Here is an 18,027-nt window from a genome sequence, read left to right on the forward strand (position 1 = left end):
TATTTTATTTTACATATGTCTGCGCAAAATCTCCCTGGGGCCCTCTGAGGGCTTGGGGCCCTAGGCTATAGCCTATTTTGCCTTTGCGTAAAGACGGCACTGGGAATCAGCATGTTTATTTTATTCACATTAAGTTTAAGATTTTTTTGAAATATTTAGATATAAATACACATAACTAACCTTGATTACTTTAAATAAACAATCTGTGTTTTCTCCGAAGTACTCGATAATCATCGGAAAGACAATAACACTTTTGGGGATATTATCTTTTGTTACTAAAGTTGCTTCTTTGGCTGTCTTTAAAAGCTGTAAAATTTCTTCATGATTGACTCCTGCGTATTGCTTTATTTGTAAAAATTTTCTAATTGGTTTTGCTTTGTTTCCCAAGGATTCGTTCCAAGTTTTTAAAAATATTTTTCCCCAACAGCACCGAAGCATGTTCCATAAAAAATTGAGGAACTTTTAGAAATGGCCAATCAGTGTAAAAGGTTGATAAGTTTCTGTCTTCTTCGATAATGAATCTTCTTTGAGTTGAGTACGTTAATTCCATCAAATTAGATACTGCTGGTGCTGTGTGGCCACTTACCCTGTTAAATAATTCAAGAAGCTCCAGTCTTTTTAATTCTTGCAAGTTTTCATTTTCATCTGCAGGGAGTGCTGGATTAAATGTTACGCAGCCATATTCATCTTGGAGGTGTCTTTTGTTTGTAGAACGGGTGTTTTCGGTTTTGTCTTCATCATCACTGTCACCGATTGGCCTTATTTTGCATCGTTTCTTGCTATTTTTTTTACAAAATTTACACGATTATAAATCTGCATTCGCAAATTCTCCATGCCTTTACCAAATATTTGGCCTTCAATGATATCCATAAAAGATATGGGATATCTTGCGCAAATCTTTTTAGCAATTCTTTCACTTGTGCCTCTTGTACAATCTTTAAATTCGTCAAGCATGTAATCAGCAATTACTTGGATCATTCATCGCCTGTCACCCGGATCTGGAATTTCGCCCGATTGGCAAGCAGTAATTAGTCGTTCAGGAACTCTCTTCCACACATAGTCCAAATCAATTTTGGAATGTAGAGGAAGCTTAAGAGAAGTCTCGCTTGGTATAGGCTGCACGATTTCGATTGCCCCTAAAATAATAATATGAAATTGTATTCGTATAAGTATAAAACTTCAAAAACCGACTTTAATGGTCTGGATGAAGATTTGTTAAACAATAAATATACGAGGTGTGTTCAAAAAGTAAGGTGACTTTTCAATTTTCGTGGGCTACGTACATTCAAGTTTTAAATTTTTTGTTTTGTTGTGTTGGTACACTCGTCACGATCATATGTTCACAGTTTTGACTATATAGCTCGTGTTATTTTTCCGGCAGAGGCGTAAAAGGTTAGAAGGGTTTGGTGTGCTCGGCGATTTTCTTCTTTCGAAAAAAATGGAGCAAAGAGTTTGCATTAAATTTTGTGTGAAAAATGGAAACCAGTGCTCTAAAACTCTTGAAATGTGGACAGTTGCATACGGTGAGTCTACTCTGAGTAAGAAAAATGTGTTTAAGTGGTACAAGCTGTTTCAAGAAAGCCGAGAGAATGTCGAAGACGAACCTCGCCCTGGACGTCCCAGCACGTCAACAACAGATGAAAACGTTCAAGGAGGGGAAGAAATAGTGTTGAAAAATCGCCGAATTACCATCAGAGAAGTTGCTGAAAATGTTGGCATATCGGTTGGCTCATGCTATGCTATCTTTTCGGACGTTTTGGGCATGAGACGTGTTTTAGCGAAATTTGTTCCAAAACTGCTTAATTTTGATCAAAAGATCCATCGCATGACCATCGCTCAGGAGATGTTGAATGAAGTCAATAATAATCCTGATTTTATCAAAAGGGTTACTACTGGGGATGAATCGTGGGTATATGGTTATGACGTCGAAATTAAGCCCAATCGTCCCAGTGGAAGCATCCTGAGTCTCCAAGACCGAAAATGCACGTTAAGTTCGGTCAAATGTGAAGGTTTTGCTCACTGTCTTCTTTGATTACCGTGGCGTAGTGCATCAGGAATTCTTACTACAAGGTCATACGGTCAATAAGGAGTATTACCTTCAAGTTATGCGCCGTTTGCGAGAGGCGATACGCAAAAAACATCCGGAACTTTGGAAAAACAATTCGTGGCTTTTGCATCACGATAATGCACCTGCGCATTCATCGTTGTTTGTGAAAGATTTTCTGACCAAAAACAGCACCACAGTCATGCCTCAACCTCCATATTCACCGGATTTGGCCCCCTGTGACTTTTTTCTTTTTCCAAAACTAAAGAGACCCATGAAAGGACATCGATTTTCAACGATTGAGGAGATAAAAACTGCATCGCTGAAAGAACTCAAGGCTATACCACAAAATGATTATCAGAAGTGCTTCGCTGATTGGAAAAAGCGTTGGCACAAGTGTATTATATCTGAGGTGGATTACTTTGAAGAGGACAACATAAATATTGAGGAATAAATAAATATTTTTTAGAAAACCATAAAGTCACCTTATTTTTTTAACACACCTCGTATATTCAACAGTAGTGTAGTCCCAAAAGAAAAATTAACCTGGTGGTACTTTTCATAAACTACGTTACAAATTTGAGGGGGGGGAGGTCAGAGGTTGGCTATAAAAGGGGGAGGGGGTGGAAATAACGTTACGAACTTAGTTAACGTTTAGAACTTAAATCTTATAATATTTTTGGGTAAAAGTTCATTTTTTTATTAAACAGTAGGGCGGAGTGAAAATGATGAAATTACTTGAATCGTTTGAGCTGAGCGAAAAAGATTTGTGCGTTGGCATCCGATAAAAGTAAAAAAAAATTTGAAATCGGTTAATATATTCTGTTATCTTTTTTGATTAAAAAATTCAAACTTTGGAAAAATTCAAAAAATTTCTCTATTGCTTTGAAAATTGTGGATAATTTTTTTATGTACAGTTTTTTCTAGTGATTAATAATCAGAAATTATAAATTGAAAAAAAATTTTCGCACAATTTAGAATTTTTCAAACTTCTTCAGCTTCAATGGAAGAAACATGCAATAACTTTGTTTCTTCTAGAAAAAAATGTGTGTAGGCTGTTTTTAATGCATGGGGGGGTTCTCAATAGTATCCCGGTTTTTCAGCGAATAGCTAGTACAGAGTTCAGGAAAGAATTTTCTTTAATATTATCGTTTAAAATATTGCGATCGTTTTCTGTGTTTTCTTGATTATCACAGTAATTTTGTGCCTTCAAAAGCAAAGAAACTGGAGGTCTGGCATGGCGCTCGCACTGCTCTGCGTATTCTAACAATACATCGTCATCATCCACCTCAGTCTTATCTTCTTCTAAGCATATCTGTTTGAAAAGAGAAATATTGTTCTTAACACAAAAAAAAAATAATAAGGGAAATTATTGGCATTCATCTGAATTTTGAAACATGAAGACAAGGAGAATTTTAGCAAAAAAGTACATTTTATACAGAAAATTAAAGAAAATTGTAAATTAAAAAATAGTATGCTATTCACGTAAATTATAAAATTAAATAAACCTTATAGTTGTCTCCGGGAAGGCAAAACTTTTCTTTGGCCGCATTAATTAATTCTACTACTGAAGCACCTCTAATAATTTTTTTTTCCACTTCGTACAATAAATTCCAACTTTGAAAAGCGGCATTGTCGAACCTGAAACCAATTGAATATTTGTATTAAGAATTTAGTTTTAAATTAGTAAAAAGTAAAAATTACATGGATTTCATTTAAAAATTTTGCGTGTATTCTAATGATTATAAATTGTATTCAATTAATTGAAATATATCTATTTTTGCCAGCTACATTGGATATTCTAAACGATATTGAAAAATTCCCAAATCTTACTAGAGAAGAGTTAGCATGCAAAGGATTATACAGGCTGAGAAGCAAATGCATGGTGTTGCCTTAGACACAATATGTTTTTTAGTTTATATTCATACATTGGCTCAAAGTTCAACCACCTCTTGCGAACGAGAACATTTATATGAGATAGTATTTCCAAGCATAAACATTTTCCTTATTATCGCAAAGAAGGATGCATATCTTGCCCACAGTAACTTTATATTGATACGAGGTTTGTCGAAACGCCAAGAAGCATCCTTTTTTGTAAATGGTATCTTTAATATTGACAGAATTACATTTCTCAACGTTTTCTGAAAAATTAGCTCGCCTAATTGCATCTTGAATCTTTTCATTATAGTTCGTAATGCTAAACGCATTGGCCTCAGTAATTTCAATGTCATTTCTAATGTCTGCACCAAATCGGAGGAAAGCTTGATACAACTCGTGTTTTTCAGCCAAAGACTTAGGCAAGTTGATCGAATTTTGGAGATACCTTATCGTTCGCTTGAAAAAAGTGTGTTTACTTTCGAATCGCATTGTCCAAACTTTTATTAGAGGCCCAAATTCAAAAATTAAGAAAGCGTAATGTGAAAGGTAGTGATGTTTTGTACGCAGTGGAACTGATAGAAATAATTTTTTTCTTACGGATAAGTATTCGAAAATTATTCTGTTTAGGTATAATACACAAGACGTATGAATTTCTGGTACACAAATTATTTCCATAATTTCCATGACAAGAAGCAAACAAAGCCATGCTTCGTTGTGGATGTCTTGAGTTGTATCCTCAATTAGAAGAGGCAAAAGTCTCAAAAAATTAAAAATTTGCCAAGCTCTTCCAGCAAGTCGATCGCTTTTAGTTTGTATTGTGGTAGGTTTGTCTTTTCTGTTTTCTGAAGAATATTGAAAAGAATCGATTCGTTTATTCAACTGATGCAATGAAAACCACCTCCCCTGAATTAGCTGATCTATGAGAAATTTTGCGTCATATGCAACAACACCTTCAAGTAAATCGTGACCCAAGCATGGTGGAAGTCCAGGTGCACATACATGAAAATGTTTAAGATTGTTAAAAAGAGAATTAAATTTAACTCCTTTGGAGTGCTTATTGCCGCCAATGTTACTCAAAGATTCATTATATGATTCTGGAGTTCTTCGTTTAAACATTTAAATATCCACCTTCAGAAAAAAATTTTTCTCTTGTTACATTTCAGTTTGCCAGACACACGTATGCCTTCTTGTTCTAGTTTTTTCAAATCAGATACTATTCTACTATACACTTTTTTGCCATCAAAAAACTTCTCTGTACATAATGCAACGAGTTTTATGTTATTTATGTGAGAACGCATGTCATCGGGCAAGTCACCAAGACTTAGATAAACATCAATCAGCTTATGTTTTCTTTTCGCAGCACCAATGGGACTTACCACTTCGTAAGCATCCTGATAAATAATTATTTTCAGTCCGTTAATATTGATTTTGAAGAAGGCATTCTGTTTGTAGACATTTCCATAAGTGAAATCATGTAAAACTCCGTCCTCTCCAGGCTTAGGATCTTTTAAAATTTCTTCCTTGACAGACTTATCTCGGAGAAAATGCTTTACAGTTTCTAAAATGGGCACATATTAAAAATATTTAGCAATTTTTTTATGTTTGTCAGTAAGAAAAAGTGATTCAGGTTCCACACATTCGAAATTTGTTTTATAAAACTTTTTTCATTTAAAATTTGATTTTAATTTCTTGATACTTTCTATGAATCGATCATTGCCAAAGATTGATGCTAAGGTATTTTTGACACGATCAGGCAAAGTACCTTCTATTATCAGTTCTTGCTCTAATATTTCCTTTAAAATATCTTGGGATTCACAGTGAACATTACACATTTCAGTTACAATATACTGTACAGTAGAAGCTGACAAAAAATAGCATTCTAGTTTGAAGAATAGCTGAGCTATATTGCGAAGAAAAAATTTTTCATTCTCAGTTTCATTATTCTCAGCCTCTACCGTTCCACAATTCTTTTCTATATTTGTATGAAAACCTTCATCGACATTCATGTTAAACGCTTCCCTTTCATTAGGTTGTCAATTTTCGGATTCCAGATCATTGCTTCCAGATGCTTCATTTTGAAACGTGACGTCAGAATGAACTGAAACAGATTTTTTGTGCTTTTTTGACAAAAAATCCGGTGAAAGAGTGTAAATTGGTATATTTTCGATTACAGCGACGATGTGGGCTGTACAGAAGAAACGCCATGTAATCGCATTAAGTGTAATTTTAAATGAGCTTCTACTTTAAAAAATTGTAAGCATTACTTAAAACCACAATGAAAGCGGGACGATATGTTTCCGTGGCATCGCTGATGTACTATGTGCAATGTTAAAGATGACGTATTGTGCGAGCAGAACCGACAGTAGAACATTTTCTGCTTTCTGAAAAAATTTCGACCCTGTCACATTACATTTATATTTATACTGTATATAGCATTCCAACAAGAACGCATCAGCAGATAGTTTTAGCAAAATTAAAATTTTAGATCTCAGCAATCAACGAAGTGAAGTTAGCTGGTGGTAGAAGTGAAAATGCCGAATACAAACAGATTAATAAATAACTCATACTTTAAACCGTTTACACTATTAAAAACTCGTTTAAACCACGTTAGAAAGATGTAAATTTTAGGTACATTTATACTAGTAACTTGTTAGAAAACTCGCATGATTCCAAGTTACACAAATTATGAATGATTGTAGGAGTCATTTCAGATTCTAGAATAAATATCCCACCAAGAACACATCAGCACATAGTTTGTGCAATATTAATATTTTGTTTTAATTTTTTTCCGGTTCGTTAAATTTGAAGAACGTATAGGCTTTTTTGTATTATTTGATGTCATATATGCGGCAGAATACGTCAAGTGATCCCATCTATAATTATTGTTCTTTTATGGGATTGAAACTTTGCTAAATTATAATCCTAGTAGATATATATTAATTCACGAAACCGTAAGTTAAATTTTCAATCGGTTGCCAATACACAGGGGCCTGAAGTTTTCAGTTTTTCAGGTGCTTTTTCACCTTCCAGTTAGTGTATCTTCTTTTAGGATTATCCGATCGAACTTTTATTATAGTGTTTTTGAAAGTTCTTTGCATTTAATTTAAGACTATCATAACAATTTATTTTTTGACTATGAATTTTAATTCCCCTCGGCCCCCTCGAGCGTGGAAACCTCAATTTGACCATGAAATTATTTCAAAGGCACTTTCTACTCTACGTGAATTGAAAAAGCATGAAGAAAGTTATTTTTTTTTAAATCTATAATAAAAGTTCAATCGGATAATTCTAACAGAAGATACACTAACGGGAAGGTGAAAAAGCACCTAAAAAGGGGAAAATTCAGGCCGTTATAGATTAACAACCGGAGGATAAATTAACCTATGGTTTGGTGAATTACACAGGCCGACAAAATTTAACAAAAGTCAAAAGCCAGAAAGCAGGACAAACATTTCCGAAGGATTTTGATGCGCTGTATCCGAATCCGAACTCAAAATTGCTCCTATACATCAGGTTTTCAAGATATCCTAACCTAAATGTGAAAAAAACAAGTTTTAGCTGTTTTTGAGGTTATGTAACTGTACAAGAAAAATTTCTACCAAAAAGCTAATACTGAATTTCAAAGTATTAATCTTTCCCTTTCAAACCTACAGATTTATTAGGATATCTTTATTTTTTACCAAAATATTGTAATTTGAAATTTTTTATTTTAGCGTTTTAACCCACTAACGATGAGGTGTTCAGATTTATACAACGCATTTTCTATTGCTGACGGTACGATATTTTTCTTCAATATATTATCTCAGGGGTTTCCGAGGGTGCCTTTTCTATTTTCGGTGTCAGTTTTGTGTTTTAACCCCTAGAAGATCCAATATGGCGGCCACAATTTAGGGCTTTAAAAAAGAACAAAGGATCCCGCACAAAATACCAACAAAAAAGCGTGCAGTCGTTTGGAACCATACTTCGCACATAGATAAAACAAAAGAAGACGGGCTGCGCGAAATGCTACTGCGCACTCTGTGTGCATTCTAATGTTCACATTCGCTGTATGTGCGGGCCGTTCTACGGCGCAGGCAGTCTTCGATCCCTAGCTGGCTCACTGAACTGGCGACGTTTTTATGACGTGTTATGCGTAGGTGATGAAATTCGTTATTTGCTACAAATCTTTCCGTGTTAGAGATCACGTTTGAGTGGCGGGCTAACGGTTGGATGCGTAGGTAATAAAATTCTTTTTGTATTTAAAATCTGTCTAGCGGTTACATTTCGTGTCGATCGTGATTTTTGTATATAGTGAATTTTACAATTTCCACGTTACTGTTCATTATAAGAAAAAAAATGAGTTCAAAAACTCCTTGCGCTAAGAAAGTTAATATGTTTTCTCACGTTTGTGGAAAGTATGAAACGGAGAAATACCGTCGATCAATTAATGATTCGATAAAAACGTCATACTTCAACTGTTATGGGACTTTAATGAAAAATTTGGATAAACGGTGGGTACCAACCTCAATTTGTTCTGCTTGTAGATTAAATTTGTCAAAATGGGAAGATGAAAGTACCAAGACGCAGACTGTTATTCAACCACTTGTTTGGCGTGAGCCCAACGATCATGGTACTGATTGTTACTTTTGCTTATGCAAAACAGTAGGTTTTTCTAAAAAGTATATGGAGAAGATCGTTTACCCTGATGTAAAAAGTGTTACACCAGCCAAGATTGGTATTAGAAATCACTCTGAAAACAAAACTGACCGATCAACTCATGAATCAATGGATACTGACGATCCTGTTGCAACTGAAGATTCTTCTTGGGAAGAATCAGATGATGCAATTTCTAACTTTTTTGACCAAGACGGATTAGATGATTTTATACGTGACCTTGATCTTCCAAAAGATAAAGCTGAGCTTTGCGCTTCAAGACTCAAAGAGAGGAAACTACTGTACCTGGAACTAGAGAAACTGTTTACAGAAATAGAGAAGAAAAGTTTATCAAGTACTTTTCAATGGACAGTGGGATTGTGTATTGTAATGATATCGAAGGACTCATTAATTTCTATAAAATAAACTTATATACGCCAGAGAACTGGCGTCTTTTCATAGATTCGTCTGCAGAAAGTCTGAAAGCTGTACTATTACATAACGGAAATAAGTACGCTGCAATTCCAGTAAATCACTCAACTACACTGAAAGAATCTTTTGATACTTTCCAATTACTCCTGATAAAAATAAAATACAATGTCCATAATTGGCTTATTTTTGGTGACTTCAAAATGAGAAATCTTATAATAGGTTAACAATCAGGAAAAATTAAATACTCTTGTTTTCTTTGCCTTTGAGACAGTCGTGCGAGGGATGAACATTGGATATCGGAGAAATGGCCAGACAGATTAGAGTGGACAGTTGGTCAGTATAATGTTGTTTATGAAAGTCTTGTTGACAGAAAGAAAGTATTATTGCCACTACTCCATATAAAACTAGGGTTAATGAAGCAATTTGTGAAAGCCCTAAATGTAACTGTGTAAGAAAAATGTCTACCACAAAGCTAATATGGAATTTGAAAGTACTAATCTTTCCCTTTCAAACCTACTTAGATTTACTAGGATGTCTTTATTTTTCACCAAAATATTGTAATTTGAAATTTTTTATTTTAGGGTTTTAACCCATTAACGATGAGGTGTTCAGATTTATACAACGAATTTTCTATTGCTGACGGTACGATATTTTTTCTTCAAAATATTATCTCAGGGGGTTTGGGGGGATCCCTTTCTATTGCCGGTGTCAGTTTTTTGTTATAACCCCTAGAAAATCCAATATGGCGGCCACAATTTAGGGCTTTAAAAATGAACAAAGGATCTCGCACAAAATACCAACAAAAAAGCGTACAGTCGTTTGGAACCAAACTTTGCACATTGATAAAACAATAAAAAATATGGAACCCGTGTCTTTTCATTTCTATGAAAGTCGCTTCCTAGGGGTATAAACCACCCCTAACAAGCCAAAAGCATGCTAATCCACCTGACTCTGGAAACAATAAGTTTAGTCGCATATTTTTCTTGGAATAATGAAGTTCCATGCCACAAGTGGGTTAACCCAACTACCTGCTTACCTACCTAAACCCAGAAATCATCCCTACCAAATTATAAGCAGGCTAACCCACCTAACTCTGGGAGCAGCGAATTTAGTCGTTGACATTTCGTGAAATAATTGAATTCCACACTACAAGTGGGCTAACCTTGGAATGAAAATTTTCCATTTAGCGTATTAACCCATTATCGCTGAGATGGTATGCCATTGCCCCTTGAAAATTTTATCTGAGGGGTTTTCGGGGGTTCCTTTTCAATCAGCTCAGTTTTTTGCTATAACTCCTAGAAGAGCGAATATGGAAAACAGTTAAGGCTTTAAAAAAAATTACTATTATGATTCATTTAATATTGTAAATTTACTTAGGATTCTCCAGCTTACTAAGGCAAGACTTAATATTTTCCACCCACTTAAGGCTGGACTTGAGATTGTCCAGCTAGGCAAGAAAGTACTTAATATTTTCCAGCCAATTAAGGCAAGACTTTATATTGCCCAGCCAATTATGGCAAGCCTTTGGATTTCTCAGCCAATAAAGGCAAGACTTTTTATCGTCCAGCCAGTCAAGACAAGACTTTGAATCGTCCAGCCAGGAAAGGCAAGACCTTGAATCGTCCAGCCAGTCAAGGCAAGACTTACGCTTGCGCATTCAGTTAAGGCAAGACTTGGGATTGTCCAGCTACGCGAGGAAGTACTTAATATTTTCCAGCCAATTAAGGCAAGACTTTAGATTGCCCAGACAATCAAGGAAAAACTTTAGATTGCCCAGCCAATCAAGGAAAGACTTTGAATTGCCCAGCCAATAAAGGCAATACTTTGTATCACCCAGTCAGTCAAGGCAAGAATTTGAATCGCCCAGTCAGTCAAGGTAAGACTTTGAATCGTCCAGCCAGTCAAGGCAAGACTTACGATTGCCCAGCCAGTTAAGGCAAGACTTCCGATTGTATGTCCAATGAAGATGAAACTAATGGCTTGTTTTCTTATGGAAACGTTCGCGCTCCATGTCAAATGATCGTTGAAGAGACTTTCGTTTATAACTAGTAGGTTCATCATCATTTCTTTGCAAAGACCAGCAATAGTCGGCCATCATTCTTATATTGCATCGACCTTGATAATGTTGCTCTTTTTGGTGAAAGTCTTGATGAAAGTGTTCGCCCATTTCTTCACTGAAAGCTCCAACATTTTCTGGGAAATAATCCAAATGAGATTTGAGAAAATGTAATTTCATACTCATCAAACAATAGAGATTGGGTTGTATAAATCTGAACACCTCATCGTTAATGGGTTAAAACGCTAAAATAAAAAATTTCAAATAACAATATTTTGGTGAAAAATAAAGATATACTAGTAAATCTAAGTAGATTTGAAAGGGAAGATTAGTCCTTTCAAATTCCATTTTAGCTTTGTGGTAGACATTTTTCTTGTATAGTTACATAACCTCAAATACAGCTAAAACGCGTTTTTTGCACATTTAGGTTAGGATATCTTGAAAACCGGACGTACAGGAGCAATTTTGAGTTCGGATTCGGATTCAGTGAATCAAAATCCTTCGGAAATGTTAGGTCTGGTCTCTGGCTTTAAAATTTGTTGGCCTGTGTTATTTTAGCTACAGTAGGACTATGACTTAGCGAAGTTATAACCCGATAAAAAAAACTATAATTTTTTATGGGAAAACTTGAGTCCTTCTCAAGGTATGCAATTCTGTATAGGATAAAAGAAAATATAGATAACTAAAAATTATTCATTAGTTACTTAATTCAAATATATATTTCTCATATTATCTATATATGAGTTGGAATTAAAGAACCAGCCTCACGAGCTGACATGCTTCACGAGCACGAAGGAATAATAAGGAGACCCAACTGCCAGTGGGAAGCCATCTGAAACTGACAATAGAAACATTACCGTAAGTGGTAGGCACAATACAGGAAGATCTTAGATTTAAGAGCGCAGGTGCGCAGTTGTCCTCTTCCTATACATGGAAAAGTGTGCGAGTGAGAAAGTTTGTCAAATTGACGTAAGTTAGAGAGGTTCTGTTCTTTTGTTGATCATCATACGAAAGATACACAAAATAAATATATAAACATTATTTTCGGTACTTGTTTGAAAAATGTGTGAACAGATTTTGAGAAGGAAACGTATAGGTAAGTACCTTTTAAATTTGTAATATGATAAATAGGCTAAAGATTCTCAAGGCTCTGAAAAGCTCTGAGAAATTCTCCGCAGACACTCAGGTAGATATATTTAAACTTTAAAGGTCCAGGTAGCTCGTTCAAATGTTTTAAAGGCTTTAAAATATCTTTTCCGAAATTGAAATAAAAATAGATCATAAATAACAAGCAGAGAGGCTGAAATTGAAATAAGTATTCGATCATAAGGAACAAGCAGATAGGCTATATCAATAGAGTAGCCGACACTCAAGGGTCCTTTGTTAAGCTTTCGGATTAAAATTTAGAAAAAGATTTTTCTAAACTTAATAGTTAACAGCCTAAAACATAATAATTCGGAATCTGCGGGTTTCGATGATTCCACCACAACCCGGAACTTGACACCTCATGGCTTAAAACACAACATTTTTGACACTTGCATCAAAACAAACAGAACCTATCTAACTTACGTCAATTTGACAAAGTTTCTCACTCGCACACTTTTCCATGTATAGGAAGAGGACAACTGCGCACCTGCGCACTCAAATCTAAGTTCTTCCTGTAATTTGCATACCACTTACGGTAATTTTTCTATTGCCAAGTGGGGAAACGGAGTTAGGTCTCCTTATTATTCCTTCGTGCTCACGAGCTGACTGCTGACATTCAAGGATCGCCAACGTAGCGCGACGCATGCGCTACCCTGCCAATAGAAATCTCAGAGTATTCTCAAGCGAAATAGCCTGGCCCATTTAAGACTATAAGAAGGGTCCATTTGAAAGATTTAGTCTCAGAGATAGTTAAAGAGATTTGGGTCCTTTTCAAGGTCCTTTTAGTTGCCATTTTACGAGTGATGTGAAGGTATATAATGTTCCTTTTGTATTCGCCACGTACCGGGCGGTATAAAAGTTAGATATCTGAAATCATCAAAACCCGTAGATTCAGATTTGTTATGTTTTAGGCTGTTAAAAATGAAATTAAAAAAATCTATTTTAAATTTTCATCCGAAAGCTTAACAAAGGACCCTTAAGTGTCGGCCACTTTATTGATATAACCTTTCATCTTGTTATGTATGATCTTGAGAATCTTTAGCATATACTCTGAGATTTCTATCGGTGGGGTAGCGTTTAGTTTTAATACACATGAATATTATTTCATTTTTAATATAAAAATATATTAATATTGGTATACATAGTAAATTAATTTAATATAAATGTTTATTAAGGTCATTTTAATTTAGAAATCTATTAATTTTCAAATACACAAATATTGAGTGATTTGAACGAAAAAAATTTCAAAAAAAAAACTGTTAAAATATCTAAGAGAGTTGTCGAGCCTGATTTTTCAATTAGGTTTTCAATTTTTTATAAATACACAAACAAATATGAAGAAAAATGGCCATTTTATCTCTTTCATGTTCACAGTGCTCGTCAATAACAGGAAATGTGTTGAAATCGCCTAAGTTTCATAAACTAATATTAGCTAAAGATGTTCCAATATTATATATATTATTAAACAGCAAAATTTTTTATAAACAAATTATTTGTTGAAAAAATGCTTTCTATGATTTTGCATAATCATACGTTTTTTCTAGTTATATTGCAAGAAATGTTATGAACAAATGCAGTAATCGGGCATTGTTCGGCAGAAAAATTCGGTTTTTTCAATGTAAGTCTTTTCAGTTGGGAACTTCATGACAATTTCAGCAACAATAATAATAAGTTGATCAATTTAATGATTTCTTTAAACAAATTTGATTAACAAATGCTTCAATCAGGTATTTGTCTACAGAAAAACTCGTTTTTTTTTCTATGTCAACTTTTTAAATTAGGAAGCTCATGATAGTTTTAGCAAAATTCATAATTTTTTTATTAATTTTATGATTTTTTTTAACAAATGCTTAAATCAGGCATTTGTGTACGGAAAAATTCTTCTTTTTTTCATGTCAGCTTTTTTAATTGGGAACTTAGTGAAAACTTCAGCAAAATTTATAATTTTTTATCAATTTTGTGATTTTTAAAGACAAATTCAATAAAAAAATGGATCCGTCATAAAAAGCCCAAACGACAGAGCGCCCGCTGAATGAGAGTCGCGCTCCGTGAAAAAGGCCCGCGAATCAGAGATCAACTCGCTTCATCGCGATGGATGCATGTATGAGCCCGCCCCTACTCGCTCTCTGATTTGCGGGCCTTTTTTACAGAGTGCGACTCTCATTGAGCGGGAGCTTTGTTGTTAGGGGTTTTTGTCAGGGATCCAAAAAAATGCATTATTGGGGCATCTGTCGACAGAAAAATTCTGTTTTGTTTCGATGTCAGACTTTTAATTTAGATCTTTATAATAAATTCAGCAAAATTCATGAATAGTTGATAAATGTTATGATTTTTACAAACAAATTTAACAAGCAAATGCATTATTCGGGCATCTGTTGACGGAACAATTCGTTTTTTTTCGATGTCAGTCTTTTTAATGGGGAACTTCATAATGATTTCTGCAAAATTCATAATTGGTTGATAAATTTTATATTTTTTGAAAAAAAAATTTAATAAACAGATGCTACATTCGGGCATCTGTCGATGCAATTTTTCGTCGATATCCTATTAAAAAAAGTTGTCATAAAAAAAAAACGAATTTTTCTGTAGACGAATGCCTGCTAAATGCATTTGTTGATTAATTTTTTTTTAAAGAAATTATAAAATTTATGAATTTAATATGCACGTTGCTGAAATTCTAATAAAGTTCCCAAATGGAAAGACTGGCATTGAAACCCCCGAATTTTTCTGCCGACAAATGCCCGATTAATGTATTTGTTTATTGAATTTGGTTTTGAAAAATCATATATTAATCAACAAATTATGAATTTTGCTGGAATTATCATAAAGTTCCTAATTTATAAAAATGTACATCGAAAAAAACGAATTTTTTGTCAAGAAATGCCTGATTACTCCATTTCTTCATTCAATTTGTTTATGATATAAAAAATTATAATCTTAAGAACATTTTTTTAAATATAATATTTTTTCCATTTAAATTGTTTGCAATATAACTTGAAAAAACTATGACTATGATATATCTTAGAAAATATTTGTCAACAAATATTTTGTTGCTTAATATATAATATTGGTACATCTTTAGCTAATGTTTCTCTATGAAACTTAGGCGATTTCAACAATTCTCCTGTCATTGACGAGCACTGGGAATGTCAAATAGATAAAATAGAAATTTTTCGTCTAATTTATTTCTTTATAAAAAAATGAAAACCTAATTAAAAAATGAGGCTCGACAACTCTCTTAGAAATCTTCACAGCTTTTTTTTGAAATTTTTGTTGTTTAAATCGGTCAGTATTTATGGGCTGTATGTTATTTTGAACCAAACATGTCATTTTTTCTCACTGTGGGCCGGGAATGTGAAAATGAGATCATATGAACTCCCATCTAACGCAACGCTGCCGAAGGTTGAATGAACTTCTCAGCATAAAACACTAACCAGTTATGACTCTCGGTTGAAACTAACCGCCCCCTCCCTGCCCCTAAACCCTCATTAATCGAAGTTTCGTGAGTCACTGAGGTAGGGATTTAATTTATAATTCCAAAGAAGGTGATGATGATATGTAGACCTTATGTGTTACGTTTAAATCGTAAAAATAAAATTGGAAATTAGCAAATTCAGTTTTTGTAAAACTGGTAGAAGTTGCAAAAAAATGTTTAATAACAAATTGTTTTTGAAGAATGCGCATTTTTTTAAAAAAGAAATAATGAAACTACGTTTGTTTTAACATGAATGCATGTTATGAATTGTAATAATAGACAATTATGGAAATGATATACAAGTTGAGATACAAATTCGAGTGCGAAGCACGAGATGCGTGATGAGAATGTATTCGTTAAAGCCGAAGGAGCTTTAACAAAAAAGAAGCCACTATCACCAAATTACTGTTGTCGATGCTTTGACTTTTCATTTTAAAAGGTCTGTGCACAAATGTGGAGGGTACTACAAAGGCCGAGCGCGGAGCGTGAGGTAAATACATTATCGAGGGCGGAGCGCGAGATAAATATGTTATAGAGCATGAAGCGCTAGAACCAACAGTCGTGCTCAAACTTGCAAGCCAAGCTAGCCTCGCGTGCAGCACGCTACGAGAATGTGCCCGCGAAGCGAGCGGATTTTTCTCTTTTAATAATCATTTAAAATTTGAGTGGGAAATTTTATCGTAAGAATTAGTCTTACTCATTTTTTGTTAATTTAAGGGCATGCGACACTTCGTTGTGTGGCCAATTATAACAGACGTCCTTGGACTCCTTTTTGAGGAATAATAACAAAAAAAATTTATTGTGCTAGATAAAAATTTTATGCATATGCATTATTTTGAGGCTACGTTGTTTTTCGTCTCTGCCTTTTCGATAATTTGGAAATTATTTATGAAAAAAACTTTTTTGATTACCTGCAAACAAGGTTAGTTCCGGGAGATTAATTTCTATGTTAATTTTTGAGTCCAGAGTTTTCGGCCAAAAATATTGTGTAGTTTGGAAGTAACGTTCGGCTGAATTGTAACACACATAACCTCAAAATATATACGCACGTTGTTAGCAATATCAACATTTGTTTGATAAAAAAAAAAACACATAAAAAGTGTGCAGGGACGTCTGTTAACATGTTCGCTATCATTTCCCAGATTTTGAAGACAAAATATTTCTTATCCTAGGAAAAAAGCCGGAAGAATCTAACACTGAAAAAATCGATACTAATTCCTAAGCGCTATGCAAATTAATCACATTTTGCTAAATTAAAACTTTTTTTAATTAACCTACAGAAAAAGTGTGTGGGGACGTCCGTTCGCATGTTCGCTATCATTTCCCAAATTTTTAAGACAAAATATTTATTATTCAATAAAAAAGCCGGGGGAACCTAAAACTGGTAAAATCGACAATTTTCTAAGTATTACATGCCCTTAAGGTGAAACGGCAACTTCCTCCAAATATTTTCAGCAAAACCACTCGCAAAATAATGCATTAATTCAAATTTTGTTTTTTGCATTGTTAAAAGTAAATCGAAATCTATTGCGGGCTTCTCTTCAAAATTAATTTTTTCCATTTTTTAAAATTTGTATTAACAAAATGTTAGATTATCTGATTCCGAAAATTTTGGATGCTAAAAATGGGAGAAGCCCACCATGCGGAAAGTAATAATAAACATAATATCAATAAAAATAGATTAAATTATTCATTTATTTAAACAAGGTTTTGCTGAAAACAAAGTAAAATAAACCAGGAAAAATTCTGCGGAAAACCGGTTTTTAGTTCCCGGCTTTACCGCCAGTGGTCACTAGTGATCTATTCTTGACTTGAGACTATCCTTGCGAAAACTACAATGTCGGTAACATTGTAGAACTTATGCCTGCGTATACCTCAGAGCGAGACGAAGCCCTTGCTTATGACTCATTATTTGAGAAAATGCAAAATTATAATAAAGATATTACTAAATTCCCAAAGTTATTGAAGTATTTTGAATTAATACAACGGAAGAAATACTAATTTCACCATTTATTCCAGATCTTTGAGAAGACGGCCAGATACTAACTTCCATATATCACAACGCTGCTGAAGGCTGGTGTCCTTCTCAGCATGAAAACAAAAACACAAACCCAAGACGACTCTCTCGTTTCCAGTTCTACTTCCCCCCCCCCACTCCCAACTCTCCCTTATTAACTGAAGTTTTTGGTGGGACTGACGTTAGAACTACAATCTCCACCATATGACAATTTGATACTTAACTTTGACATGATTTCGACTCGGATAATAAACTTATTGCATAAAGGTGTTAGTTGGGCGTATAATCTAAACAATGAATAATACAAACTACAAAATAGCCTCGGAAAGGACTGGAACTTTTAATGA

The 18,027-nt window shown here is 34.2% G+C and overlaps 3 protein-coding genes across 4 annotated transcripts in view; 1 reads left to right on the forward strand and 2 right to left on the reverse strand.

The window, feature by feature from the left end:
* LOC117170714 overlaps positions 1 to 1,126 on the reverse strand; it is a 3,344-nt gene extending 2,218 nt beyond the window's left edge. Inside the window, exon 1 of the mRNA XM_033357717.1 lies at positions 181 to 1,126. Within this exon, the coding sequence (XP_033213608.1) occupies positions 181 to 438 (258 nt within the window). The 5' untranslated portion in view covers positions 439 to 1,126. The remainder of the gene's footprint in view (positions 1 to 180) is intronic.
* Positions 1 to 18,027, forward strand: part of LOC117170713 (synaptogyrin) — a 349,909-nt gene that overhangs the window by 75,855 nt on the left and 256,027 nt on the right. The gene's annotated exons all lie outside the window — the stretch shown is intronic.
* The window catches only part of LOC117170715, a 228,121-nt gene continuing 213,166 nt past the window's right edge, over positions 3,073 to 18,027 (reverse strand). The window contains exons 1-3 of one of the 2 annotated variants that reach the window (XM_033357718.1): positions 5,299 to 5,353; positions 3,553 to 3,685; positions 3,073 to 3,359 (exon numbers count right to left, since the gene is read on the reverse strand). In XM_033357718.1, coding sequence (XP_033213609.1) covers positions 3,144 to 3,359; positions 3,553 to 3,685; positions 5,299 to 5,312 — 363 coding nt within the window. In that variant the 5' untranslated portion in view covers positions 5,313 to 5,353 and the 3' untranslated portion in view covers positions 3,073 to 3,143. Of the gene's footprint in view, positions 3,360 to 3,552; positions 3,686 to 5,298; positions 5,354 to 18,027 lie in introns of those variants that run through there. The other variant, XR_004466841.1, reaches the window with a different exon arrangement.

This window comes from Belonocnema kinseyi, chromosome 4, assembly GCF_010883055.1.
Source record: "Belonocnema kinseyi isolate 2016_QV_RU_SX_M_011 chromosome 4, B_treatae_v1, whole genome shotgun sequence".
Lineage (NCBI taxonomy): Eukaryota > Metazoa > Arthropoda > Insecta > Hymenoptera > Cynipidae > Belonocnema > Belonocnema kinseyi.